Source organism: Lithobates pipiens, unplaced genomic scaffold, assembly GCF_037356315.1.
Source record: "Lithobates pipiens isolate NorthernLeopardFrog02 unplaced genomic scaffold, aLitPip1_a1.2 Scaffold_3, whole genome shotgun sequence".
Lineage (NCBI taxonomy): Eukaryota > Metazoa > Chordata > Amphibia > Anura > Ranidae > Lithobates > Lithobates pipiens.
Window position 1 is genome coordinate 244,668,603 of NW_027507790.1, and position 12,559 is coordinate 244,681,161.

At 42.6% G+C, this 12,559-nt stretch overlaps 1 protein-coding gene across 1 annotated transcript in view; it reads right to left on the reverse strand.

The window, feature by feature from the left end:
- Positions 1 to 2,743: 2,743 nt before the first annotated feature.
- The window catches only part of POLI (DNA polymerase iota), a 49,566-nt gene continuing 39,750 nt past the window's right edge, over positions 2,744 to 12,559 (reverse strand). Inside the window, exon 10 of the mRNA XM_077462996.1 lies at positions 2,744 to 4,045. Within this exon, the coding sequence (XP_077319122.1) occupies positions 4,040 to 4,045 (6 nt within the window). The 3' untranslated portion in view covers positions 2,744 to 4,039. The remainder of the gene's footprint in view (positions 4,046 to 12,559) is intronic.

Genomic DNA, 12,559 nt, shown 5'->3' on the forward strand with positions numbered 1-12,559 from the left:
GTTTTCACCTGATGCAGAAATTACTTCAAAGCAATCCTGGGGGACCCCAGGCAAAAATGACATCAACATGGGTTTCCCCACAAAATCCATACCAGACTCTTATCCAGACATGCTGCCTGGAAAGCCAGGAAAGGAAAGGGAAGCTAGCATGAGCACCCCTCCCTAACTATAACCAGTCACATAAGCTAGATAGGGGTCTGGTATGGATTTTTAAGGGAGGTCCTACAGGAAATAAAGACATTGATGGGGATAAGGACCTCATCCCCAAATTCCAGGCCCAATGAAAGTGGGGGATTGCAGGAGAAGGATAATGGAGTCCTCAAATATCCGAGGTGGGGGCTGTGCAAACTGTGTCTGTACCACTCACTCTCCTCTGTGCAATGTCAAAAGTTGATCTCCCTGCTCCAGCTTGGTGAGATGGCATCAAGGGGGGGGGCTATCCAACCACACAACTCAGCAACCAAAGCACAGATTTTAACAAGGACAATTGCGATCTGCACTGGGTCCACGACTTCTGGTGGTGACGTCTGGTGAGCTGAAAAAGGATGGGAGCGCCCCTTAAAAAATGCAAAGAGAAAATATTGTGTAAAAAGGACTGTAGGAATTTAACATTTCTGACAAGATAATTTTATCCTCATAGCGATTTCTTATTGATAGCTAGACTTTGTCCTATTCAAAATTCTCAGACTACTAAGGAATTCAATGATGTAGGCTTGCATGCTGGTATTTTATCTAATCTTCTGTAGATGTCTTATAAAGCATAGACTATAGATAAACAGGGAATGCCAATATAAACATATGCCTTTCCCCTCCTATCACTGATGTGCCTGTACACGTCCATTACATTCTGCCCAGGATGATAACTTTTATTGCTAGAACTTCATGGCTTTTGCACAGTAACAGATATAACAGATCACCCCCACCAGCCCAGGACACCTGGCTCAGATACCCTGGATGCCCCACAAGCCCCGGCTCTCCCTTTGGGCCAGTTGAGTCGGGCTTTTAGATTCTCATAATAGTCTACAGCAGGAGTCCAAACCATCTAAACATATTACATATATTAGCAAAAGTATGTAGGCATAGGACACCCCCCTCCCCCAATTTAGAAATTGGATGAAAAGTTTAATACTGTGAAACACTTTTTGAAAGATAGTCAATTTTACATACCACTATATAGATCAGACCAAAATGAGGGACAATAGAGGAAGAAAGAGGGACTTTTTTCCTAATCAGGGACAGTCCTTCAAAAACAGGGACACTTGGGAGCTATACTGGAGGTCAAATATTGTGCGACTGCCAAGTTACCAAAGTGACTTGACAGGTCTGCGAAGATACAACCTTGCAACACATAATTACTGTGAATGCGACCAAAGGTGCAGCACTCCCTTCCAAGGCTTTAAAACAGAACCTATAAAACATAAGCAGGAACATTTACAATTCCATAAAGTGAAACATTAGCTGCATCATGCGTTTTCTTTAAAAAACTGATATAGTCCCCTCATAAACCTCACTCTATTAAGAAGCTCAACCCTGATGTTATCTGAATCTATGAGATGAACTTAAAATAGAAGTAAACCCTTAATTGGTTAGATTTAGTTTGCTAAAACAATGTGTGTCATAAAAAAGGAATTTTGACTTACCTGTAAATTTCATATCTGTACATACCATACAGCACAGAACAAAGGCTGGATATTTATAGACCCTGGGTAAGAGGCTGCTGCCCTCAAGGGTGTAGACACTGGCAAAGCTTTGGTGGACATGTCCCCTGGGAGCCCTATAACCCTACTCCACTCCGTGAGATCTCTGTGTTTTAGCTAGCGGTGCAGAGTAATGGTACATTCACAAATGTGAATACTGCATATCCAACAATGATTACAGAGGGGATTTCCAGCAATTAGCTGCAGAGGCAGTGCCATTGAAAGCAATAGGAAGCTGCCAGCTCCCGCAGCTAATCGTGGCCGCATGCATGTAATTGCTCATGCAGCGATTACTTACAAGTGATCAGCCCTAGATGCAGACTGTCCTGTACTATATCCAAGACAGGGCTCATGTCCTGTGGGAACGCATGGGAACGGAGTTCCTGTACTTTTTCCACAACAGGAACTCAGTTCTCATTAGCAGCCATGTCCTGCAAGACTTTGAGGTATGTGAGATGTGTGGCAGGTGCTACACCAGCAGCCGTTGACACAGCTCGCAATAGTAAGTGCCGAACACCAGGGGTGGACTGACCATTCAGGCATTGCCAGTAGGGGGCCCCATGACAGCTTCCGCTTCGATCTACCTGTCAATCACAGTTAGCAGACAAGTAGATCAGGTCCCTGCTGGTAAGAGATTGTATTTAGTTAGACTTCTTGTGATGCGCTCCTCCCCGCCGGCCTCTCCTGATTTTCTGTATCCTCACCCCCGCCCCCCCAGTCTCCTGCATACTTGCTCTGTGTGTCCCGCTGAATCCCCCCTCCTCTATCTTCAGTGCCATATGATGAGAGAACCCAAAGGAGGAGCACAGCTATTCTGCTCACAGGACTAGCACTCTCCCCAAGCTTTCTGTCCAGATAATGTGCAGTTCATTTATGACCTTTCCGTTTAACCCTGTGTTATCCAAACTCGAAAAGTGTAAACTCACCACATAAACACTCTATATACAAAAGAACATTCCCCAATAAAGATCAGAACATGATGTTCACATTTGCATAGAAGCACAATTGAATGAATGCTGATTATTCAGAGAATTACCATATTTATGTTTATTGAGGATTTTTTTTTTTAATGTACGAACAGTTAAGCTTCATACACACAGTACGGAAATTGGATGAAAAATACCACTTTTGAAGTGTTGGTGCATATGAGCGTATCATTTTTTATATGTTTTTCGTGGGGTAGTGGATCTTGGGTGGAAGTTCCCATACTTTTTTCCCCAGGACTTGACCCCTGATCCAAGATATGAAATTCACAGGCAAGCCACAATTCTTTGTATCCAAATTATACAATACAGGACATAGACTGGATATTCAAAGAGCCTTGGACGTTCCCATACAAAGAAAAAGAAGGTTGGGGAACAAGAAGGCAAACAGAACTGTACCAACAGGCACAACAATAACAAGGATCAATGGAACCAATACAGAATGCCGCTGCCAGAACCTTTTGGCAAAATTTCATCCACAGTAGCTTAGATGTCCATCTGGTAGAACTTTTGAGAAGGTGTGAACTGAAGATCAGGTGGTGGCCTCTCATAGTTGGGCCACATTAGTGTCAGAATGACCAGGAAACAACCACTGATTGGGAGCACGTAAAAGTGCTTGAGGTCATTTATTCTTTAAGGTATTAGCTCTGGGGTGTGTCCAGAATGAGGCCTAAGTATTCTAGGTGAAGGTAAGGCTGGAGAGCACCGTTTTCCGTTTCCTGAGTTTTAATCGAGAAGCGAACACTATTCAGGAAACATGCAATGAGTGAGCCTACAATATTGGTTCAGTACAGATGTTGCTGACCCCTATTTAGGATCCAGGCTTTACCTATCACAGCTGGCTTCTTGGTTCGTTAGGGATGGACCACCATAGAATGATTTCTCTGGAAGGGAGAAGAGGTTCATCACCTAAGAATACTATCAAAAAACTGAAGTCCCTCAGAGTGAGGAAGGGGTTATTAAGTAATGCTCAGGGGGGCATGTCCAGCAAAGTTTTGCCAAGGTCCAATCTTATCAAGATAGCAGTATTTAATAAAATACGCTTTCCCTTTTTCATTCTTTTTTTCCATCTCAGTGCTGCTGATCTCCTTTTGTATCTTTCAGACGTTTCCTGTCTATATGCTCTCATTCCAGTGTCAGCTGCAGATCGTTTTTCTGGGTTGGCTTCTTGACAACGACAGTGGAGGGCAATGCCTGGACAATGTGCGTCAGCAGGAGCACTTATAGTCCCCGCCAGGGGTGCATATGACAGGGTAACAATGCAGGAGCACATTTGGAAGATGGGGCAGTCTTGTCACCCTATAACAGGAAGTACCCGAGCAAGAACTTTCATAGCAAGATCAGCAGGAATTATTTTAACTAAAGCTGCGGAATAAAAACGATTGAAAACAAATTAACAAATTACATAACATGTCAAATATTAAATGCGACTTTAGTAATTGGATTTAGATTTACTTACAATTACATTTTCAGACCATCCTGTAAGAAATGAATTAATGGGTAAGACCGGCTTAATTCCTACACTATATTTTCATTATGTATCAAACCAATGCTGCAATATCTGCCCTATCTCTGACACTGTGTCCCACAGCACTGTACAGTGCCTTGAAAAAGTATCCATACCCCTTGAAATTTTCACATTTTGTCTTGTTAGAACCAAAAATGTAAATGTAGTTTATTGGGATTTTATGTGCTAGACCAACACAAAGTGGCACATAATTGTGAAGTGGAAGAAAAATAAAAAATGCTTTTGAATTTTTTTTACAAATAAATATGTGAAAAGTGTGGCGTGCATTTGTATTCGGCCCCCTTTACTCGGATACCCCAAACTAAAATCTAGTGGAACCAAATGCCTTCAGAAGTCACCTAATTAGTAAAATAAATATCAGTATAAATACAGCTGTTCTGTGAAGCCCTCATAGGTTTGTTAGAGAACCTTAGTGAATAAACAGCATCATGAAGGCCAAGGAACATACCAGAGAGGTCAGGGATAAAGCTGTGGAGAAGTTTAAAGCATGGTTAGTTTATAAAAAGAATATCCCAAGCTTTGAACATATCCAACGCAGCACTGTTCAATCCATCTTTCGAAAATGGAAAGAGTATGGCACAACTGCAAACCTACCAAGACATGGCCGTCCACCTAAACTGACAGGCCGGGCAAGGAGAGCATTAATCAGAGAAGCAGCCAAGAGGCCCATGGGAACTCTGGGGGAGCTGCAGAGATCCACAGCTCAGGTGGGAGAATCTGTCCACAGGACAACTATTAGTCGTGCTCTCCACAAATCTGACCTTTATGGAAGAGTGGCAAGAAGAGAGGCAAGAGGTGGTCTGTATAGTCCCCTGAAGAAGCCATTAATGGCGAAACATGTAGGGACATGACCGTTCATCAATGACCACCTTATGAATATGGATACTTTGGCCAGTACAACAGTTTTGTAAATATACTCCGTTCCTACTTTTATGAACCCCATTTTATTGTCTTTATGTAATAAAATGTATATATTTTTTTAAATATGTTAGTATTTATCTCTCTGTATATGTGGCGCCGCTATAATCCCAAAATCCTCTCTTTACCATCCTTCGATCCTAAATATGTTTTGCATCCATATTTTTTAGCTGCTTCCCTGGAGTTCAGCTTTAAGTTTTCAGCATTAATCGGCCAAGTGATTTGTAATGCAGATATTTTTTCCTTCCTAGAGAGAAACATCAAAGGCCAACTGAGTCCCCTTTCATGAGCTGGCCCTGCAGGCACTAACCAGGAAAGTAATAAGTAATTATGCAGATACCGTCCACCAGAAGCTAGACTGCGGGCCAATCCAATTTTTCCTGAGTTACGTTGTATCGCAGATTGCGAACACTGGCAGTCTGGGAATTAATAAATATACTGGTCTAATAATAGGCTCCATATACCTGACAGTCATTAGAGATGTCAGATGAATATTTATGGTCACAGTCATTCTCATTCAGATACCTTCTGCCAAGGCAATGCTTCAGATTAGTTTGCTGGGAAGACTGCCAAAATATTCAACTTCCGTGTGATTGGAATTCTAGAAATACATAGATTCCAAGGGTTCATATCAGTTTTTATACCAGTTTATTGCATGGCAGAATGTCTACTCAGATGCCAAGAGTGAGATGTAAATGGGAACTTATTTTTTTCTTATATGCTGGGAGGATATCCTTTGATCCCCACTAATGACATCACCATTAATAACCTAATGCAAGTGTATCTAATTTATCCTGTGTATATGACTCCACCACCAGCAGAGAGTCTGTGACCTTGTCTGTAAGATTTCATTCATCTAGGTCCTGATACAGATGGTAGTGGTCCCACTCAACTTTAAAGTCGCAGACTTTCACCACTCATCCCAGTGGCTTCCTCAGTTCTAATAATTGTCAGGAATGTACCCAGCCATTTATAATCCAGTCATCCTTGGAATGTGTCAAGGCAGATGTTGATTGTTCAAGAACATGATGGCAGGTGTGAAAGTTTGTGAAACCTCCCTGTTCCAAATAGAAGGTCTAACCCAGTGTTTCTCAACTCCAGTCCTCAAGGCGCCCCAACAGGTCATGTTTTCAGGATTTCCCTCAGATGAAATGGCTGTGGTAATCACCACTGATTTTCACTGATCAAATCACCTTTACAAACTAATGGCAAGCCTGAAAACATCACCTGTTGGGACGCCTTGAGGACTGGAGTTGAGAAACACTGCTCTAACCACTATGACACAATGAAGTCTGGGGCAGATGGGGATTGTCTGAGTTATCTTGTCCTTAAAAGTGGAACTCTACTCACCAGTATTGAGCTGTTCTAGGGCTCCTGGCCGGCCACCGACATCTTCGGCCACAGCCTTCCTGATCTTTGGCCACTTTAATTGGCCGAACTGAGAAGACATCACTCTTGTGCATGCAGAGGAAAAAATTCATCTCGGCAGTGCCAAAACTGTACTGCCGATAGGAAACTTGACAGACAGACAGGCAAGAAACTTTAATGCAGAAGTGATATAGTATTATTCTGCATTAAAATTCTACCTGTTCTCCAATTTTATTTTGTTTCATAAATTTCCACTTTAAGGTGTACTGTAGAAAGTCTGCCTGAATACTGACCTGCAGAATGCTCCCATCGATGTGGCCTTAAGCCCCATACACACTATCAGATTTTCTGCTGATTTTTTCCTTCAGATTTACCAAAACCATGTAGTGCAAGGGCCTGCCTGATTGCATACACATTGAAACTCCTAAGGTTTGATCTCATATTATATGGTTTTGGTAAATCTGAAGGAAAAAATCAGCAGAAAATCTGATAGTGTGTATGGGGCTTAAGTCTTTCTATAGTGTGGATATGATGGGCCAGATTTTTGCCAATACAGGAGGGTCCAAGGATATTTAAATTTTTACGAAAAAATCTGTTATAACACTGGTGGCGGTGCCACAGGATCTCTGAGTGAAGCTGTATCATCCGCAAATACTGTAATCTGATGGAAAAGCCATTATATCGAAGAGTACGCTTTAGGTATGTTGTTTAACCTGTTCTCAGCAAAGAACTCTTCACACTTCTCTTCAAGCAAACAGCTAGATACAGAATTGCTACAGTGCCTTGAAAAAGTATTCATACCCCTTGAAATTTTCCACATTTTGTCATGTTACAATCAAAAACGTAAATTTTTTCTTTTTGGGGGGGGGGGGGGGCGGTTTATGTGATAGACCAACACAAAGTGGCACATAATTGTGAAGTGGGAGGAAAATGATAAACGGTTTTCCATATTTTTTACAAATCAATATCTGAAAAATGTGGCGTGCATTTGTATTCAGCCCCCTTTACTCTGATGCCCCTAAACTAAAATCTCATGGAACCAATTGTCTTCAGAATTCACCTAATTAGTAAATAGAATCCACCTGTGTGTAATTTGATCTCAGTAAAAATACAGCTGTTCTATGAAGCTCTCAGAGGTTTGTTAGAGAACCTTAGTGAACAAACAGAATCATGGAGGCCAAGGAACACACCAGACAGGTCAGGGATAAAGTTGTGGTGAAGTTTAAAGCAGGGTAAGGTTATAAAAAAAAATATTGCAAGCTTTGATCATCTCAAGGAGCACTGTTCAATCCATCATCTGAAAATGGAAAGCGTACGGCGCAACTGCAAACCTACCAAGACATGGCCGTCCACCTAAACTGACCGGCCGGGCAAGGAGAGCATTAATCAGAGAAGTAGCCAAGATGCCCATGGTAACTCTGGAGTAGCTGCAGAGATCCACAGCCCAGGTGAGAGAATCTGTTCACAGGACAAATATTAGTCTTGCACTCCACAAATCTGGCCTTTATGGAAGAGTGGCAAGAAGAAAGTAATTGTTGAAAGAAAACCACAAGAAGTCCTGTTTGCAGTTTGTGAGAAGCCATGAGGGGAAACAGCAAACATGTGGAAGAAGGTGCTCTGCTTAGATGAGACCAAAATTGAACTTTTTAGCCTAAAAGCAAAAAGTGTGGTGGAAAACGAACACTACACATCACCCTGAACACACCATCCCCACCATGACACATGGTGGTGGCAGCATCATGTTGTAGGGATGAGTTTCTTCAGCAGGGACAGGGAAGCTGGTCAGAGTTGATGGGAAGATGAATGGAGCCAAATACAGGGCAATCTTAGAAGAAAAGCTGTCAGAGTCTGCAAAAGACTTGAGCCTGGGGAGGAGGGTCACCTTCCAGCAGGACAACAACCCTAAACATACAGCCAGAGCTACAATGGAATGGTTTAGAACAAAGCATATTCATGTGTTAGAATGGCCCAGTCAAGGTCCAGACCTAAATCCAATTGAGAATCTGTGGCAAGACTTGAAAACTGCCTTTCAGAGATGCTCTCCATCCAATCTTACATAGTTACATAGTAGGTGAGGTTGAAAAAAGACACAAGTCCAACCTATGTGTGTGATTATATGTCAGTATTACATTGTATATCCCTGTATGTTGTGGTCATTCAGGTGCTTAGCTAACAGTTTCTTGAAACTATCAATGCCCCCCGCTGAGACCACCGCCTGTGGAAGGGAATTCCACATCCTTGCCGAAATTGAAATCCTATTCCCTCTCAAGCGTCTCTTCTCCAGAGAGAATAAGTTCAGTGCTCGCAACCTTTCCTCATAACAAATATCCTCCAGACCCTTTATTAGCTTTGTTGCCCTTCTTTGTACTCGCTCCATTTCCAGTACATCCTTCCTGAGGACTGGTGCCCAGAACTGGACAGCACATTCCAGGTGCGGCCGAACTAGAGTCTTGTAAAGCGGGAGAATTATCATTTTATCTCTGGAGTTAATCCCCTTTTTATTGCATGCCAATATTCTGTTTGTTTTGCTTGCAGCAGCTTGGCATTGCATGCCATTGTAGAGCCTATCATCTACTAGGACCCCCAGGTCCTTTTCCATCCTAGATTCCCCCAGAGGTTCTCCCCCCAGTGTATAGATTGCATTCATATTTTTTCCAACCAAATGCATTATTTTACATTTTTCTACATTGAAGCTCATTTGCCATGTAGTTGCCCACCCCATTCATTTGTTCAGATCTTTTTGCAAGGTTTCCACATCCTGCGGAGACGTTATTGCCCTGCTTAGCTTAGCATTGTCTTCAAATACAGAGATTGAACTGTTTGCCCCATCCTCCAGGTCGTTTATGAACAAATTAAATAGGATTGGTCCCAGGACAGAACCCTGGGGGACCCCCACTACCCATCCCTGACCAGTCGAGTACTCCTCATTTATCACCACCCTCTGAACTCACCCTTGTAGCCAGTTTTCGATCCATGTACTCACCCTATGGTCCATGCCAACGGACCTTATTTTGTACAGTAAACGTTTATGGGAACTGCGTCAAATGCTTTTGCAAAATCCCGATACACCACGTCTATGGGCCTTCCTTTATCTAGATGACAAATCTGACAGAGCTTGAGCTATTTTGCAAAGAGGAATGGGCAAAAATGTCACTCTCTAGATGTGCAAAGCTGGTAGAGACATCCCCAAAAAGACTTGCAGCTTTAATTGCAGTGAACGGAGGTTCTACAAAGTATTGACGCGGGGAGGCGCCGTACAAAATGTACCCCACACTTTTCACATATTTATTTGTAAAAAAATGTTGAAAATCATTTATTATTTTCCTTCCACTTCTCAATTATTGGCCACTTTGTGTTGGTCTATCACAAAAAAAAAAAACAATAAAATACATTTACGTTTTTGGTTGTAAAATGACAAAATGTGGAAAATTTGAAGGGGTGTGAATACTTTTTCTAGGCACTGTGTGTGTGTGTGTGTGTGTGTGTGTGTGTGTGTGTGTGTGTGTGTGTGTGTGTGTGTATATATACACATACATACACACCCCCTAGAACAGTACTAGTGCAACACAGTTCAATGCAGGAGGGCTTTGCACAGCAAGCTCATAGCTTAAAACAAAAAATCTGCTTGTCCAAACCACTAACTAATCTCAAGTCAGTCTCTGACTAACAGGATGTCCCCTAATTGAATACTCAAAAAAAGCCTAAAAAAAAAAATAAAAAAAAAAATAAAAAATCATGGTTTCCCTTTAAAGTGGAACTGAGCTTCAAAAGTGAACATGTGCTGTGTTACAGGCAATATCTAGAAATGTTAATTGTGCTGAAGCAATATCCCAAAAGATTTACTTCTTGCCTTGAAATTCTCCTGAAAAACAACAGTGCATTTCCTTTTCTGTCTGGTGGCTGTATATCTGCAGTGTGAGCTCAACTAAAGCACTGCAGTTTTAGAAGATTTAAATTGAGATATGGTGATGTTACTACTGTGCAGATCACTGTTCTCCTTGCTGGAGAGAGGAGCTGCGGTGCAAAGATCTCCCTGCTTCTGTTTAATTCATTTTGTGAGTCTGTGCTTTCTTCACCCCTCCTGATGCTTGTTAAAGCATTTAGTCCAAAAAAAAAAAAAAAAAATGTAAAGCATGTTATATGATGCAGTGCTTGTCCCGTGTCATTTGGACCCCTGTAACACCTAAAAAACCTGGCTGATCCTGCCAGTTTCTCCCCACCCCTCTGTAAACTGACCATGGTGTATGATGGCTGCTGAGCCCTGACACCGTGGTCAGTTTACGTGCCTCTGTCATCAGCAGCCTGCTATCAGCTCTCCTCTCTGCGCCGGCACGCTCGCGTGCTGGTCGGGACCCCCGTGAGTCCGGTCGTGGGTCCCGCGGACTAGATCGCCGCGGGCATACCCGCGATCGTCTCACGGGGTGGCTGAATGAGGAAATGCCGTTGTAAACAGCATTTCCCTGTTCTGCCTAGCAACTAGTGACGCTGATCTCTGCTCCATGTGGTAGGAGCAGAGATCAGTGTTTACTAAGTGTTTACTAAATTAAAGCCCAGCCCCTGGCTATACCCGCTCGCTGTATCACATGGCCCTGCCCCCCGGCACTTCGCGTCAGTAGATGTGATTGACAGCAGTGCGAGCCAATGGCTGCGCTGCTTTCCATCCATCCACTCCAGCCAATCAGCAGCCATGCTGAACGGTGGAAAGGACATCGGGGGACGAGCTCGAGGGGTGAGGCAAGTAAAACAGGGGGGCTGGGGGCGCAGGCATTGTGAGATGAATGCATTAAGGTGAAAAAACATTTACCTTTACAACCCCTTTAAAACTAGTCAAGCACCCCATCTCTACCACCCAAAAAAATAAAAAACATAATCTGGTATATTTTTTAATAGAAAGGTCAAAAAGATTTGAATATGTACAAAATAAGGAAAATGGTTTTACAGGTTCTGTTTAAGCATCACATTTTTCTGTAATTTAAACAAAATACAGGTAGGGAGACAGTGACACTTTTCTCATACAGCTCAGAATGACAGAGCTTGCTAATGGTCCTCCTCAGCATGTTATACTTACCGGCTGGGCTGTTAGTAGACATTTTCGCTTTGCCCTAAATGGGTGGGTGACAATGGCCTCTTTAAAAGTATTTTTTGCTTTCTCCACACGGCAAGGCAACATTTTCTCTTAACAGCTGTCTACCTGTTGAACATACTCACCTGGCCTTTGCTTCTTTACTGCTGGGAGTGAAGAAAACGACCCCGTACTTCTAGGTATGGGAAGCATGTGACACACACCGCTTCGTTCCATGCGATAGTGCTGGTGCTTGTCCAATTCCCACACCTAGTGCTGTAACACAGGGTGGGGATAGAGTCCTCAACCCTTTGTAAACCTCAAGTTGTGGTTTGGAGATTACAGATGGCTATCCCTCCTCACCTCCACTGTCTGAATGCACATCACAAACACATTTCCCAACATACTTACCAGCCAGCCTGCAAAAAAACAAAAATGACCCTGTCTAACAATTCATGGTAAAACAGGTTTTGTTGCACAAATTTGAAAATATATGTAAAACATATATGTATGCTCACATCAAAGCTTCTCTGTATACTGCAGTCCCAACGTCCCTGTGCCTTTATGGAGGACTAGGCACCCTCCAGGCAAACCTTGCCCTAGATTTATCCACTGCTATATATGCTGTAATTTGGAGACTCTCAAAACTAGAATACAAAAAATGTAGGACTGCAATATTCAGAAGCCTTGACGTGGGCATTGCAGCTTCCACATATATTTGCAAATGTGTGCAACCTAACCCTCTAATTTAACACCAAAAATTGTCCCCGTCTAATATTTCAAGTTAAAACAGAAGGTTTTGTTGCATTCATTTGCAAATATATGTGAAAGTCGTAGTGCCTACGTCAAGGCTCCTCTGTAAAAAGTGGGCCTAAAGTCCTCGTGCCTTTATGGAGGAGTGACGCTTCATATTCCCACCTCACATGTTCCTGGTATAAGTTCTCAAGATTTGGGTGCTGCAGCAACCACCAGCTGGACACTGGTTCAAGCAACAAAGTAAATA